Below are 17,566 nucleotides of genomic sequence, written 5' to 3'. Positions count from 1 at the left end.
GCACCATCACCCACCAATAAAAACCCACAGCTGTCGCCACCAACAACAACCCACCATCGCCGAGAACTAGAACAACCACCACCACCACAAATGCGCCGCCACCACTCAAGCAATCAACTTCCATTCTTGCAGATTTGTTCTTTTTAGGATGTAGATCTGGTAAAAGTTCAAGTTTTTTAGAGAGAAAAAATAGGGTTTTTAGAGAGAGAAGCTAGAGAAATGGAGAAAAAAATGTTGGAAACCTGGTGAACGACTGTGGTGGTTGTTGCGACGGTGGTGTGGTGGCGGTGGCGTGGTTACAGGCGGTGGTGGTTTTTTTCTTCTGAAGATTATGTTTTAGAAGTTGATGTTTGAAATAGTTCAGATTTGTAGAAGGTTACATAAGGGAGATCTTGGGATGGATGAAATTTGCAGCGGAAGGTAGAGATGGGGGTTGGAGTTTGGTGGTGGTGATGGATGTTTGAGAGAGGATGGGCGATTATATGTAGTGTAACACTTTTCATCCTTTATATTAGTAAAATTACTAATTTACCCCCATGTGCATGGCACATGCCATATTTAACTGAATTTTAATTAAGTTAGGATTAAAGGACGTATGGTGTAATGCATTTAACAAAAGAAGGTTCGTGATTGTAATTATTGAAGTTAAAGATCATCCACTGCAATCGGGTACATACATAAAGGACGAAAAGTGTAATTTACCCTTGATTTATTTTCTATTTTTAATTGATTTCTACATAATAAAATTCATGAACTATGAATGTATAAGATGATAATATTAATACATTCTTTAATCGTGTGATAAGGATTATATAGAAATTTATGATTTACTTTTTTATATATTCACCCCATGTAATACAAAGGTTTATAACACTTACAAGTTAAGATGATAGTTAATCTAGATTTTTTTAGTCCTTTGTAATACACGGGTTTCTAAGCTACTGTACTTAATATTTTAAGTTGCCTCTTGTATTAAATAAGATTTAACTACAGTGCCCCTCATGTAAAGGACAGGTACTAGAATTTTAAGGAATTACATGGATGGAGTTAATTTTGGGGGCTAAAAAGGTTAGGAAAATAGCATTGGTGGTTGAAGTGTCATAAAACTCCTTTATGAGCTGATACAGTTAAAGTAACTTAACCACATGCGCCAAAAACGTAATTTACTTTTTTCATTAAAAGGGTAAAAAGAAATCCAATTTGCCCTATTAATATTTAAGACACGTAACCGAACTTTACATATAAAATCAACTGTCGTTAAACAACAGGACGTAAACTATCACAGCATATGAACATAAAGGATCAAATTTGTCGGTTCGTTATATTTAGGATTAAAAGTGAAATTCACAATATACCTAAAGGTCGAAAACTCTAATTTACTATTAAAAGAATAACTTTATTTGCATTATGATAGATCAAAATGATATTTTCTATAATAGTTAGGTTCAATTTTGAAAGCTCTCAAAATTCTTAGGGTAATTATAGTAAAATTTGCATTAGGGTAACCCCACAGTTCCTATTTAAACGAACACAATACCATTTTCATTATAATCACTCAATCACCGCCGCACCGTTTCTTCTCTCATTCATCCACATCCTTGCCCCAAATATGGCATCTCTTTTTTGGTGCAAATGTAAGGGCTTTTATTTATTTTACTTTTATCTAATTTGATTTGCCTCATAATCTTTCTTTATATTTTTAAAAATCACTTTTTGATTTCAAATGTACTAATGTGAGAATTTTGGTTTAATTAATTGTATGGATATGTATGCTTTGATTTTGTTGGTTTTGATGTAACATATACGAAAACTAACTCTATCGGTTTGAAAATTTAAGAAATTCACTGCCAAATACATTTTTAGAATTTTTATTTTTGTCTAAGCATGTTCTAGAATGGATCTATAAACAAATGAAGAAGAATTTGTAACAAATGTTCTTTTTGTTCCTTATTTGACGTGTAGTTGTGAGGATTTTTTTTTTTGTTCCTTATTTGAGGTGTAGTTATGAGGATTTTGTATTTTTTTTGTTTGTTTTGTTGCTTATAAATGTTAGGTTTCCTATTATGTACCGATCTCACATCACTTTGACGTGTAGTTGTGAGGATTTTATGTTTTTTGCTTGTTTTGTTGGTTATAAATATTAGGTTTGGTGTTATTCACCGATCTCACATCACAAACGGGTCTGGCTAATCATTTTGGAGCAGACTATAGCATGTTGATTGTTCATGGCGTTTCAAGGGCTCAATTGAGAAAGGTAAAATCCAAAACCATTCAAACTACTTGAGAAAGTCAAAGGCGAAATTGCAAAAAAAAAAAAAAAAAAAAGAAAAGAAAAGAAAGAAAGAAAAGAGGAATCAAGCGATGTAAAATTAAAAATAAAAAATATTGTTTTATATAATCTGATATGGATTAAAACAAAATTATAATATTAAGGTGTGATTTTTACTTAACAATGATGATCTATATATATTACCACCTAAAGCCTTTTGACATGGTAAATTATATTATATAAAAAACAGAAAATATTTCAAATTTTATTTTTGTTTTTATTTTTTCGTATGTGTTTAGATTATCTAAGTTTGCTTGTCATATGTCAGGATGGTATATCTCAAACGCCTCGATGAAACCCGCGGTTGGTGGTGTGTGAGGTAAACACACACCTATTATTGTTTCCTAGTTTGATAACTGTATAGTCGTCCTATACAGGGTTGCCTACTTAACAAAAAAAGTAAACCCTATGTTTGGTCCCCCAAATTTTTTAGATCCTCATTTTGAAATATCATGTATTTATATAAGTATAATAACGAATATTTATATATGCAATTTGTTTAATTTACCTACACAGAACAATTGGAGTACGGCTTTTCTTCTAGATAACAATTGAAGCTTTTAATTCTATTGAATTCAAAATGATTTGGCTTTTTGGTCATATTTTAACACTATATTTTTCAGATCAACCCACATAACCCTTATTTCAAATGTTTGAATGTATTATTTACGTTGAACAAAACCAGTGGACTTGCCAACTTTCTATTGACACTCTTAGGCTTGATTTGCAAGTCGTTAGGTACATCAGTGCACAGAAACTTGCACTCTAAGGAGCTTGAAGTGTCATGTTGCCTGTTGTTTGAAGAGAACATTTAATATTATGAATTTTAAAACAGTATAGTTTTGGTTGTTTTCAAACATTTACTTTTGCTTTCGCTATACATACTTTTGTTTAAACCTTTATTTTGGAATACACTATTCATGTTGGATATGATGATTGTGTTTAATATTGTTTACTATTAGTTCTACATGATTAGTGGCAAGATCCTGATACGTCACAGGCCTCGCGGTAAAACCAGCATATAGTTATTTGGGGGGTGTGACAAAATAAATCAAAACCAAATGCTTGTATACCACCCCCACAAGGGTGTGACTAAATCAGGTCGTGATACCAACTTCCCATAGTAATAGTAATGAAAAAAGGTCATCCCATGAAAGAAAGTGTGAGTCGATACCACATCTCATACTCATGAGGAAAGAGCGTGAATCCAAAATATGCTTGCTTGACTAAATTCGATAACCGAATGAACACATAACCAAATAATAAATAAACTACACACTGATATTGCATGCTAGATAACAATTAAAAAGGAATAAGAAAATTTGTGATAGAATGATACACCCCAAAAAGTTAATGCAAAAATGAGAATATAATTTACTCCTTGTTTGTGAAAATTCGATCCACTAAATATACAACCACACAATTTTTGAAATTCGACAATATATTATCGTAAAAATTAATATAACAACCCTAAAGAATGATAAAATAAATAACAAGCAACAACTCTACGAAATTAGGTTCCCCTATTTGGAGAGTTAGAATACCCAATTAAATATTTAGAAAAATACCCAAAACCAATATTTTATTTTATAAATCAATTAAATTGTAAATGATTACAAAAAGTGGAATAACAAGTGCCAAAATTATTCCAAATTATTAGAAACTCATTTAGTGGAATAACAAATCTGATTTTAGCTTTAATATGTATTTATATTTAAAATAATCAAATTTATAAAAAGAATATATTTATTACTTAATTTTATAAGATCAATTAATTGCAAATAATTACCAACAATTAGAGCCCGTTTCCTGACATTTTCTTTGGGCAATTCTCCCGACGAAAATTCAATTTTTTAAAAAATCAGAATATTTATATATTATGTAAAAAATAAATTAGTAACAATGTTTAAAATACTTATATTGATTTATGGGTAAATTACACTTTTCGTCCTTTATGTTTGTACCGAATTGCAGTGGATAACCATTAATTTCAGTAATTACAATCACGGTCCTTCTTTTATTAAAAGCATTACACCCTTGGTCCTTTAGCAATAACCAAGTTAAAATTTTCAGTTAAATCCATTTGTATAAGGGTAAGTTAGTCTTTTTACTTAATTATTTATAATTTTATAATATTTAATAAATAAAAGAATATAACATTTAAAAACTTAAAAAACAAATATAAATACTCTATCTTCTCCCTCTTTAAAAAGCTTACTCTCCCTCTCTCTCATCTCCGGCAAGTTCCCAACAAACCACCACTAAAGTTAAAGTCACTCCAGCGAGTTCCCAACATAAACAAATGTGTATATATACCACCCACTAGTATATTATTCAACTTTTTTATTTGATTTATACTGTCCCATCATTAAAAGCTAGGCTGTGATGTGATTCAAATTTGCCTGTCAAAGAAATCACCTACCACAAACAACCCAGCACCATCACCCACCAACAAAAATCCACAACTGCCGTCACCAACAACAACCCGCCATCGCCGAGAACTAGAACCACCACCACCACCACAAATTCGCCGCCACCACTCAAGCAATCAACTTCCATTCTTGCAGACCTGTTCTTTTTAGGAGGTATAGATCTGGTAAAAGTACAAGTTTTTTAAAGAGAAAAAATAGGCTTTTTAGAGAGAGAAGCTAGAGAAATGGAGAAAAAAATGTTGGAAACCTGGTGAACGACTGTGGTGGTTGTTGCGACGGTGGTGTGGAGGCGGTGGCGTGGTTACAGGCGGTGGTGGTTTTTTTTTCTGAAGATTATGTTTTAGAAGTTGATGTTTGAAATAGTTCAGATTTGTAGAAGGTTACATAAGGGAGATCTTGGGATAGATGAGATTTGCAGGGGAAGGTAGAGATGGGGGTTGGAGTGTGGTGGTGGTGATGGGTGTTTGTGAGAGGATGGGGGATTATATGTAGTGTAACACTTTTCATCCTTTATATTAGTAAAATTACTAATTTACCCCCATGTGCATGGCACATGCCATATTTAACTGAAAATTTTAATTAAGTTAGGATTTAAGGACGTATGGTGTAATGCTTTTAGCAAAAGAAGGACCGTGATTGTAATTATTGAAGTTAAAGGTCATCCACTGCAATCGGGTACATACATAAAGGACGAAAAATGTAATTTACCCTTGATTTATTTTCTATTTTTAATTGATTTCTACATGATAAAATTCATGAATTATGAATGTATAATATTATAATTTTATTACATTCTTTAATCGTGTGATAAGGATTATATAGAAATTTATGATTTACTTTTTTATATATTCAACCCATGTAATACACAGGATTATAACACTTACAAGTTAGGATGATAGTTAATCTAGATTTTTTTAGTCCTTTGTAATACACGGGTTTATAAGCTAGTGTACTTCATATTTTAAGTTACCTCTTGTATTAAACAAGATTTAACTAAAGTGCCCCTCATGTAAAGGACAGGTACCAGGATTTTAAGGAATTACATGGATCGAGTTAATTTTAGGGGCTAAAAAGGTTAGGAAAATGGCATTGGTGGTTGAAGTGTCATAAAACTCCTTTATGAGCTGATACAGTTAAAGTAACTTAACCACATACGCCAAAAACGTAATTTACTTTTTTCATTAAAAGGGTAAAAAGAAATCCAATTTTCCCTATTAATGTACAAGACACGTAACCGAACTTTACATATAAAATTAATTGTCGTTAAACAACAAGACATAAACTATCCCAGCATATGAACATAAAGGATCAACTTTGTCTTTGTCGGTTCGTTATATTTAGGATTAAGAGTGAAATTCACAATATACCTAAAGGTCGAAAACTCTAATTTATTAGTAAAAGAATAACTTTATTTGCATTATTATAGATCAAAATGATATTTTCTATAATAGTTGGGTTCAATTTTGAAAGCTCTTAAAATTCTTAGGGTAATTATAGTGAAATTTGCATTAGGGTAACCCCACATTTCCTATTTAAACGAACACAATACCCTTTTCATTATAATCACTCAATCACCGCCGCACCCTTTCTTCTCTCATTGATCCACATCCTTGCCCCAAAGATGGCATCTCTTTTTCGGTGCAAATGTAAGAGCTTTTATTTATTTTACTTTTATCTAATTTGATTTGCCTCATAATCTTTCTTTATATTTTTTAAAATCACTTTTTGTTTTCAAAAGTACTAATGTGAGAATTTTGGTTTAATTATTGTATGGATATGTATGCCTTGATTTTGTTGGTTTTGATGTAACATATACGCAAACTAACACTATCGGTTTGAAAATTTAAGAAATTCATTGACAAATACGTTTTTAGAATTTTTATTTTTGTATAAGCATGTTCCAGAATGGATCTATAAACAAATGAAGAAAAATTTGTAACAAATATTCTTTTTGTTCGTTATTTGACGTGTAGATATGAGGATTTTTTTGTTCCTTATTTGAGGTGTAGTTATGAGGATTTTGTGTTTTTTTTTGTTTGTTTTGTTGCTTATAAATGTTAGGTTTGCTATTATTTACCAATCTCACATCACTTTGACGTGTAGTTATGAGGATTTTATGTTTTTTGCTTGTTTTGTTGGTTATAAATATTAGGTTTGGTGTTATTCACCGATCTCACATCACAAACGGGTCTGGTGCTAATCATTTTGGAGCAGACTATAGCATGTTGATTGTTCATGGCATTTCAAGGGCTCAATTGAGAAAGGTAAAATCCAAAACCATTCAAACTACTTGAGAAAGTCAAAGGCGAAATTGCAAAAAAAAAAAAAAAAAGAAAAGAAAAGAAAGAAAGAAAAGAGGAATCAAGCGATGTAAAATTAAAAATAAAAAATATTGTTTTATATAATCTGATATGGATTAAAACAAAATTATAATATTAAGGTGTGATTTTTACTTAACAATGATGATCTATATATATTACCATCTAAAGCCTTTTGACATGGTAAATTATATTATATAAAAAATAAAAAATAATTCAAATTTTATTTTTGTTTTATTTTTTCATATGTGTTTAGATTATCTAAGTTTGCTTGTCATATGTCAGGCTTGGTATATCTCAAACGTCTCGATGAAACCTGCGGTTGGTGGTGTGTGAGGTAAACGCACACCTATTATTGTTTCCTAGTTTGATAACTGTATAGTCGTCCTATACAAGGTTGCCTACTTAACAAAAAAAGTAAACCCTATGTTTGGTCCCCCAAATTTTTTAGATCCTCATTTTGAAATCTCGTGTATTTATATAAATATAATAACGGATATTTATATATGCAATTGGTTTAATTTACCTACACAGAACAATTGGAGTACGGTTTTTCTTCTAGATAATAATTGAAGCTTTTAATTCTATTGAATTCAAAATGATTTGGCTTTTTGGTCATATTTTAACACTATATTTTTCAGTTCAACCCACATAACCCTTATTTCAAATGTTTGAATGTATTATTTACGTTGAACAAAACCAATGGACTTGCCAACTTTATGTTGACACTCTTATGCATGATTTGCAGGTCGTTAGGTACATCAGTGCATAGAAACTTGTAGTCTGAGGAGCTTGAAGTGTCATGTTGCGTGTTGTTTGATGAGAACATTTAATATTATTGTTAGGATTTGAGTTTGACTTGATTGTGTTATTTTAATTAAGTTGGTAAATGGAAGAAGATAAAACAGAGAATAATTGCAGCAGAAATGAATGTAAAACTTTATTACACAATGAAGGAAAGATAGTTTTCATCGTACATGCTTCCATTAGTCAAAAGATTGAACAAATTACAAAGTTTCAACTTATGCATGCATGAACACTAACTTTCCTCAGCCTGAGCTCACAATAGTTGTTCGTACAAGATGAGTGTGTGCCAAGAGCTCATAGAACAGTACATGCACTGTCTATTTATAGTACAAATCTAACCACTGTGGCATCTTTGCTGACGTCACCTAGACAGTGACATCTAACAGTCTAACAACCTCTAAACACTGATAATAGACAAACACTGTTACATTAATAAACAGACTATACTACGCACTGATGAAGCAATCCACTAATAGTGCTTTAAGCACTGATGATTTTGAGCAGTGCTTTCCTCTAAGGTTGATCAGGCCTTTGATTCTAGCAGTCCTTTGTCTTCAACAACACTTTGACACCAGCAGTTGATTGGACTTCAACAGTCTTTGCAATCAACAAGGCTTGATATAACAGTCTTTATACACAACAGTCTTTAGGAGCATCAGTTGTTAAGTGCCACTGCCATTGGAGGGAATTAATCTTCAAACACTGCTTATTGTGGATCAACTGTTGAGAACCAGTTTTGGCTTTTGTATTATTTGTTCTTCAAGGAAGGATCACATAAGCCAACAATCTCCCCCTAGAACAGATGATGCCAAAACACTTCATTAGTTATGATCTTCATTCTCTCATCAACCTTTCCCGGATTTGCCCTTTGAACTGGAGCTCCAAATTCAAGGAATCAATGTTATCTTCATCCCTTTGAAGCTGAAGGTTCATAAGATCTTGGAGGTCTCCTGCACTCAGACCTAGTGCATCCTCACTTGATATATATTCAACACTACCATCAGACTTGAGAAGAGTCAATACATGGGTCTTTTTGTCAAGCTTCCACTATAGTATTTTTGGGTCTGATGGGTTTCTTGGGAGAAGCTATATTTTTGAAGAGTTAGGGGCTTGAGGTCTGCTTGCCAACCTTTGAATAGTTGCAGCAACTTGAGCTTGAAGTTGCAAGGAAGCCTCATCCAATGCAAATTGCAACTGATACTTGATAGCCTCTTTTCTGAATTAAGCTTCCCTCTATTCATCTTCCTCATCAATCAGTTGTTGTCTTTTTCTTTGGTTCAAGACATTGATGGATACATCTGATGATGTGAACAACTTTTTAGAGGAAAGCGCCTGCTGAGGTCTATCAATGGTTTCATCAGATTCCTTCCCTTCTGGTATTGACTCTAATGCCATAAAACAAAATTCATCACAAGGAAATTATAATTAGCAAATAGAGCAAAATTTTCATCGGTCAAATCATCAGGCATATTGCTCCAATCAACAAAGCCCTATGTAAAGAAACTCTGTTGACTGGCCTCTGCTAGGGCAGATGTTTGTGCATTTTGTTGTGGTGCAGGTTGTTGCACTTGGACATAAGATACAGGGCTTGGACATACTAGATTTGTGGAAGAGTGGTTTGAACATATTGCACTAGAACAGTGTTTACAGGATGTGCAAAATGGGTAGTGTTTTGCATATAAGGAGCAGGGGTATATTGGGAATAGTGTACAGTGCTTTGTGTGTTGTGAGGTCTTGAGCTAGGGTGAGTGATAATTGGACCACTGTTTGACTCCTACATTCCCTAGCAAAATGACCAAGCCTGTTACACTTGTAGCACTTGATTTTGGACTTATCCAACCCCACCTTTAAATTCCCATGCAATTCTGGAAACTTTCTACCTGTTCTTTTGTAAAACTTGTTGGTTCTTACACTTAACAAGGCTAATTGATGCAAAATGTCCATCTCTTCCAGATCAGTGGGATCAAAATGTTTGAGGTCATTGAGTTCAAAGGATAAGTTATCAGAGATCTGGTTTTTCCCATTAGCTGTGAAAGCATAATTGGGTGAGTAAGGCCCAGAGTTGAAGGCTCCACCTGCAGTTATGTCGATGTAATGATCATAACTCTGGTCCTTACTACCACCAGATGACTCTTCTTGACCCAAAGTGTTGTGTTACCAAAAGTGTAATCATCAGCCACTTTTCTAGATTCCTGCAACTTCTTTTTCTGGTTCAGCTCTCTCTCTCTCATATGTGAGAAGCCTACCATGAAGTTGGGTCAAACTTAACTCTTTGAATCCCACAGAATTTCTGGTCACAAAAGCTATAGTGTCCCACTATTCTGGTAATGATCTAAGAAACCTACTAGTTATAGTGGATTTTGCAAATTCAACATTAACCAGTTTATGTTCACTAATGAGACAACTAAAGCTTTCAAACTGTTGGGTCGGTGACTCTCCTTTGACATGATAGAACGTTTAATATTGTTGGTTTAAGACCTCTCTGTTGTTTTCTATAACCTCTTCTATCCCACCAAATTACTCTTTCAGCGCATCCCAAAGCTCTTTAGCAGTGTTACAATGTAACAGGCCAACATATATGCCATTTGGTAGAGTTGAGGCCACAATACTAAAAGCCTTTGCATCTAATTCAATTTTTTGAAAATCCTGATCTGGGTAATTTTCAAGGCTTTTAGGTACTTGGACCTTGGGATCTTCTATGCTTACCACCATTGGAATGTGAGGTCCAAAGATGAAAGTCTTCCAGCAACCGGTGTTTTGTTGTGCTAACACATGGCCTATCCTACGTTGCCAGATATTGTATTCAGATCTGACAAGAATAGTTGACTTGTAGAGTGTTCCGGTGTTGTGAGGGTCCTGTGATTGTGAAGACATCTTGGTTGTTTTATAGAAGTTTTTGAATAATCAACTTTGAACGTGATTACACTTGTACTCTGTTTTTCAACAAATACGAACAACTTAGTATCAATGAAATTGTGCTGAACTTTTATGTCAAATTGATTGTTAGATCGAATTTGATTGTCCTATGCTCCGATACGAATTTTAGGATCTGAGTTTGACTTGATTGTGTTGTTTTAATTAAGTTGGTAAATGGAAGAAGATAAAACAAAGAATAATTGCAGCGGAAATGAATGTAAATCTTTATAACACAATCAAGGAAAGATAGTTTTCATCATACATGCTTTCATTAGTCAAAAGATTGAACAAATTACAAAGTTTCAACTTATACATGCATGAACACTAACTCCCCCTCAGCCTGAGCTCACAATAGTTGCTCGTACAAGATGAGTGTGTGCCAAGAGCTCACAGAATAGTACAGGCACTGTCTATTTATAGTACAAATCTAACCACAGTGGCATCTTTGCTGACCTCACCTAGATAGTGACATCAAACAGTCTAACAACCTCTAAACACTGATACTAGACAAACAGTGTTACATTAATAAACAGAATATACTAAGCATTGATGAAGCAATCCACTGATGATGCTTTAAACACTGATGATTTTGAGCAGTGCTTTCCTCTAAGGTAGATCAGGCCTTTGATTCCAGCAGTACTTTGTCTTCAACAGCACTTTGACACCAGCAGTTGATTGGACTTCAACAGTCTTTGCAATCAACAGGGCTTTGATATAACAGTCTTTATACACAAAAGTCTTTAGGATCATCAGTTGTTAAGTGCCACTGCCATTGGAGGGAATTAATCTTCAAACACTGCTTATTGTGGATCAACTGTTGAGAACCAGTTTTGGCTTTTGTATCATCTATTCTTCAAGGAAGGATCACATGAGCCAACAATTATGCATTTTAAAACAAAATCGTTTTGTTTGTTTTGAAATATTTACTTTTACTTCCGCTAAATACATACTTTTGTTTGAAACGTTTATTTTGGAATACACTATTCATGTTGGACATGATGATTGTGTTTAATATTGTTTACTATTAGTTCGACATGATTAGTGGCTAGATCCTGGTATGTCACACGCCTCGCGGTAAAACCAGCATATGGTAATTTAGGGGTGTGACAAAATAAACCAAAACCAAATGCTTGTATCCCACACCCACAAGGGTGTGACTAAATCGTCGCGATACCAACTTCCCATAGTAATGAAAAAAGGTCATCCCACGAAAGAAAGTGTGAGTCGATACCACATCCCATACTCATGAGGAAAGGCGTGAATCCACAATATGCTTGCTTGACTAAATTCAATAATCGAATGAACACATAACCAAATAATAAATGAACTACACACTGATATTGCATGCTTGACAATAAATAAAAATGAATAAGAAAATTTGTGATAGAATGATACACCCCAAAAAGTTAATGCAAAAAGGGGAATATAATTTACTCACTGTTTGTGAAGATTCGATCCATTAAATATACAACCACACAATTTGTTAAATTCGTACCAAGGATGTAACCAATATCCTGATCCGGTATCCTGATCACAAGTAAACAACCAAAAGCAGAATATTAGTCAGGACATATGTTCAGAAAATGACCCATAACAGTTATGAGGATTTTTTGTTCCTTATTTGACGTGTAGTTATGAGGATTTTGTGTTTGTTTTGTTTGTTTTGTTGCTTATAAATGTTAGGTTTTCTATTATTCACCAATCTCACATCACTTTGACGTGTAGTTATGAGGATTATATGTTTTTTGCTTGTTTTGTTGGTTATAAATGTTAGGTTTGGTGTTATTCACCGATCTCCCATCAAAACCGGGTCTGGCTAATCATTTAGGAGCAGACTATAGCATGTTGATTGTTCATTGCGTTTCAAGGGCTCAATTGAGAAAGGTAAAATCCAAAACCATTCAGACTAATTGAGAAAGTCAAAGTCGAAACTGCAAAAAAAAAAAAAAAAAAAAAAAGAAAGAAAGAAAAGAGTAATCAAGCGATATTGTAAAATTAAAAATATAGTTTATATAATTTTATATGGATTTAAACAAAATTATAATATTAAGGTGTGATTTTTAGTTAACAATGATGATCTATATATATTTCCACATAAAGCCTTTTGACATGGTAAATTGTATTAAATAAAAAGTAGAAAATAATTCAAATTTTATTTTTGTTTTTATTTTTTCATATGTGTTTAGATTATCTAAGTTTGCTTGTCATATGTCAGGCTGGTATATCTCAAACGTCTCAATAAAACCCGCGGTTGGTGGTGTGTGAGGTAAATGCACACCTATTATTGTTTCCAAGTTTGATAACTTTATAGTCGTCCTATACAGGATTGCCTACTTAATAAAAAAAAGTAAACCCTATGTTTGCACCCCCAAGTTTTTTAGATACTCATTTTAAAATATCATGTATTTATATAAATATAATAACGGATATTTATATATGCAATTGATTTAATTTACCTACACATAACAATTGGAGTACGGTTTTTCTTCTAGATAACAATTGAAGCTTTTAATTCTATTGAATTCAAAATGATTTGGCTTTTTGGTCATATTTTAACACCATATGTTTTAGATGAACCCACATAACCCTTATTTCAAATGTTTAAATGTATTATTTACATTGAACAAAACCAGTGGACTTGCCAACTTTTTGTTGACACTCTTATGCATGATTTGCAGGTCGTTAGGTACATCAGTGCATAGAAACTTGCAGCCTGAGGAGCTTGAAGTGTCATGTTGCGTGTTGTTTGAAGAGAACATTTAATATTATGCATTTTAAAACAATATGGTTTTGGTTGTTTTGAAACATTTACTTTTGCTTCCGCTGAATACATACTTTTGTTTGAAATGCTTATTTTGGAATACACCATTCATGTTGGACATGATGATTGTGTTTAATATTGTTTACTATTAGTTCGACATGATTAGTGGCTAGATCCTGGTACGTCACACGCCTCGCGATAAAACCAGCATATGATAATTTGGGGGTGTGACAAAATAAACCAAAACCAAATGTTTGTATCCCACACCCAGAAGGGTGTGACTAAATGAGGTCGTGATGCCAACTTCCCATAGTAATGAAAAAAGGTCATCCGACGAAAAAAAGTGTGAGTCGATACCACATCCCATACTCATTGGGAAAGGGCGTGAATCCACAATATGCTTGCTTGACTAAATTCAATAACCGAATGAACACATAACCAAATAATAAATGAACTACACACTGATATTGCACGCTTGATAATAATTAAAAAGGAATAAGAAAATTTATGATAAAATGATACACCCAAAAAAGTTAATGCAAAAAGGGAATATAATTTACTCATTGTTTGTGAAAATTCGATACACTAAATATAAAACCACACAATTTGTGAAATTCGACGAGATATTTATCGTAAAAATGAATATAACAAACCCTAAAGATTTATAAAATAAAGAGTAAATTACAAGTTTTGTCCTTTTTGTTTACATCAAATTTCAGGCGCTGTCCTTTAGGCCAAAACTTGATAGGCGGTGTCCTTTACGTTTCAAAATCTTGCACGTTTTGTCCTTTAGGCCAAACCTGGTTAGAAATCTCAGTTAAAATATGTCATGTGCTAGGCACATGAGGGTAAAATGGTCATTCCCTCTCAAATCATTTAATTCCCCATTTATATCCCACACCAACCCCTCACCAACACAAAATCATCTCTTCAATTCATCTAGCCATCAAATTAGGTTTTCTTCATCCTCCAATGATCATGGTTTTTTGCATTCTAGGGCTCAAACATGTGCTTTTATTGGAGAATCTGTGTCACACCCCAACCGATGGCGGAATCATCGGGGCGCGGCACTGAGCGAAACAGATTGTTCAGAAGCTTCCACAACAACTATTAATACAAATTCAGTTTAAAGTGATACGTCCCATTCCGTATCCCGAATAGATAACAAGTTATTACAGGCAACATCCAAAAAATTAATCCTGTTCCGACAACTCAGATTTAAATTAAACATAAATACAACAATTGTTTATCTTCTTCTAGACCCCTATTCTGTTGATTTTATGGCTGTATTGCCAGATGACAAGATCTACAGACAACTATGCCCCAGACGCTTGTTCTTGGCAGACAACTATTTGTTGGGGGCTTCTAGAAACTTATTCTAGCTTCACTTCCCTAGCAAGCAAATATCCTAAACACCTGTCACATACGTTAAAATAAAGTCAATACATAAAATGTAAAGGTGAGCATACAAGTTTGATAATAGCATAAGGAGTTCGAATAGTTTCGCATAACCAGCACGTACACAGAGGGAAATGATGCATGTTAATTATGGACATGGACCTATCGATACCAACGACTGCGGGTTGACTGTTCGAGATAGTTCGCAATACATGATTACCACCGTAATCCATGCAAGTAATTGTCCTTAACAACCCCCGTCTGAACGGGTGCTGAGTCCAAACTATAGTACTACGGCTTGAAAGTCCGTTTGAACAGTCCTGTTCGATCGGCCGGTAGGCTCGATCGGCTGGTCCATTCGAGTGGATTGTTTCTTCCTCTGATGTGTTTGTGTATGATGGTTTGAACTTTTGAAGTTTTTGTTGTAGCATTTGAGAACACTGAAGTGTTCTTACGTTTCAGGTCGATCGATCGAACGGTCTGTTCGATCGGCCGGCTTAACCGATCGGTTAGAAACTTCCGCAGTAGTTCTCAGCAGGATGTCACTAGATCGAACAGCCTGTTCGATCGGCTGGCATTCCATACTACTAACGAGTTGCAAAATCGATTAAGTGTTGAAGCATAGTATCTCATGATCCGAAGAGTAATGTTTACCAATCGAGTGACGTATTCGATCGAACATCACTTCGTCAATAGCATACTTCATGACATTTGAATAGTGAACCATGTGCTAGCCGATCGGCTGGCCCGGCCGATCGGCTGGTATGTTCGATCGACTGGACTGTTCGTTCGAACAGCCTAGCCGTTCAGCCAGCAGTTCTGACCTGGTCGGCCTTTCGTCTAACACTTGGCTGTTTGGTTACTTATCTTGATTTTAAGGTGTTTCGACAGTGAGCTAAACCATTATAACGTGGGTCCTTACTTGCTTCACCGGTTCGGGCAGGAATCACCCAAGTCCGGCTGGTGAACTGTTCGGAACGGTAGTTTGATGTTGAACCCGAAATCGGTGAACCTTGTAGATAGTAACCGAATCTTGAACCTTTTAACCGTTAGAATGATTAGTTAGTTGGTTCGAGCTCCGTTTCTATCGGTTTTATGGTTTTAAGTGTAAAATGTTGAAGAAAAGTTGGAAATCTTTCCATGAATATGTTAAGATTCTTACAAATCTTAGTTTGTTTATGTGGAAATCGGTCAGATCTAAGCTATTCATGGTTGAATGAGGCCAAAGCATGATGTTCTTCAAGAACACCATGATGACATCACCCAAGAACACTTAGATCTTGGTGATTTCACGGTTAGAAATCAAGTTTTGAAAGATAGAAAGGTGTAGAATCATGTAATGATCAAAAACGTACAAGAATTAGAGTGAAAACTTACCGAAGTTGAGAGAAATCTGAGAAAAGGTGAAGAACAAGGCTGGTTCGGTCAGAGCTTTCCAAAAATAGTAAGGTTGACAATGACAGGGCTATTTATAGGCTCCAAAAGAGGAAAGTGTCAGCCGATCGGCCAGGAGTTCTGATCGAATGGTCTGCTCGATCGGCTAGGAACATGCTAGCCGATTGGCTGGCTTGTTCGATCAGGATGCCTCCTGTTCGATCCGCGACCCCTTTTGAGTATTTCGCGACGATTTTCGATGTTTCGGCTTCGATGGACGATGATACGAATACGATAGTGTTCCTAGTCAAATTACTTTCAATCCCAACTACTATATCTAACATACAATCTTCTATAAGTCACGTTTCGATGTCGGTTTCGATTGAGTTCGATTACTTTTCGAGTTTCGATTCAATTTTCGATTGATTCGCTTGAATACCACACAAAACACAAAGTAAACACGCACAAGTAACACATAAGGCACACACACACGTAAGTATTTCCACACCAGTTTCACATAGTTCGAGCCTCGAGTTCGATTGATTGATTTGATTAACTTGATTATTGATTGATTAGCTTTATTGCATTGTTACTTCCTATTATTCACAGTCGTAAATAGGTCGCATTGATTAAACATTCAATCATTTCATTTAGACAACACTTACTCCACATAATACAAATAAAACACAGAATCGACTAATTACAGTCAAAGAAGTCAAAGTTGACTTGGACTTTGACTTTGACTTTGGCATTCGAAAACACAGGGTGTTACAATATGTCTCATGGCAGTAATCAAATGCACCGCTGGATTAGGCGACGGACCTGACGATCGAGAGGCTCTACGGAACATCATGTAACGCGTCATGGCTTCGTCTGTACTGATCAATCTTCCACTCCTCATGATTTCTTCTTTCACCGCCTCTCTACACAATCCGCAGATCCATTTGCCTTTATATCTTTCTCGAATCCTCTCCATGTACGCCGGCGTACACTCCTCCATCAATCCGCAGCAATCGCACTCCGCAAACTCTACTTCCGTCGTCAGATTCGCCGTCACCGTTTGCGACTCTGTTACAGGCATCATCACCGCGTCACTCATCACCGTAGTTGACATTTCTTCAATAAAGACAACACAACATTTACAAACATTAACGTCTTAGAATTCCAGAATTCAAATCAATTATTATCTCTCCTTCTCCTACTGTGATTCTTCAACCTTTGATTTATTTAT

At 34.6% G+C, this 17,566-nt stretch overlaps 1 protein-coding gene and 2 long non-coding RNA genes across 3 annotated transcripts; 2 read left to right on the top strand and 1 right to left on the bottom strand.

Annotated features, from left to right (window-relative positions):
• Positions 1–1,560: 1,560 nt before the first annotated feature.
• LOC110939172 lies at positions 1,561–3,199 on the top strand. The gene is made up of 3 exons (XR_002592035.2): positions 1,561–1,634; positions 2,145–2,254; positions 2,598–3,199. It is a non-coding gene; the product is annotated as an uncharacterized LOC110939172 (long non-coding RNA).
• Positions 3,200–6,333: 3,134 nt separating this feature from the next.
• LOC118492336 lies at positions 6,334–8,030 on the top strand. The gene is made up of 4 exons (XR_004893251.1): positions 6,334–6,407; positions 6,914–7,025; positions 7,365–7,416; positions 7,828–8,030. It is a non-coding gene; the product is annotated as an uncharacterized LOC118492336 (long non-coding RNA).
• A 1,089-nt stretch (positions 8,031–9,119) lies between these two features.
• On the bottom strand, positions 9,120–17,449 carry LOC118492162. Its single transcript, XM_035989975.1, has 2 exons — positions 17,158–17,449; positions 9,120–9,271 (listed from the first exon to the last, which is right to left on the bottom strand). The coding sequence occupies exons 1-2, from the start codon at positions 17,447–17,449 to the stop codon at positions 9,120–9,122; spliced, it is 444 nt and encodes a 147-aa protein (XP_035845868.1).
• Positions 17,450–17,566: the final 117 nt, after the last annotated feature.

The sequence above is a fragment of the Helianthus annuus genome, chromosome 5 (genome assembly GCF_002127325.2).
Source record: "Helianthus annuus cultivar XRQ/B chromosome 5, HanXRQr2.0-SUNRISE, whole genome shotgun sequence".
Lineage (NCBI taxonomy): Eukaryota > Viridiplantae > Streptophyta > Magnoliopsida > Asterales > Asteraceae > Helianthus > Helianthus annuus.
The sequence above is the reverse complement of the archived record's forward strand: the minus strand, read 5'-3'. Positions and strand labels throughout refer to the sequence as shown.

What these genes read in the sequence shown, in the direction of transcription:
- LOC118492162 (XM_035989975.1), bottom strand. Translation starts at nt 17,449, where the DNA reads ATGTCAACTACGGTGATGAGTGACGCGGTGATGATGCCTGTAACAGAG. An exon ending in TAGAGCCTCTCGATCGTCAG is followed by an intron (nt 9,272 to 17,157) that starts GTCCGTCGCCTA and finishes TTATGGCATTAG; the next exon opens with AGTCAATACCAGAAGGGAAG.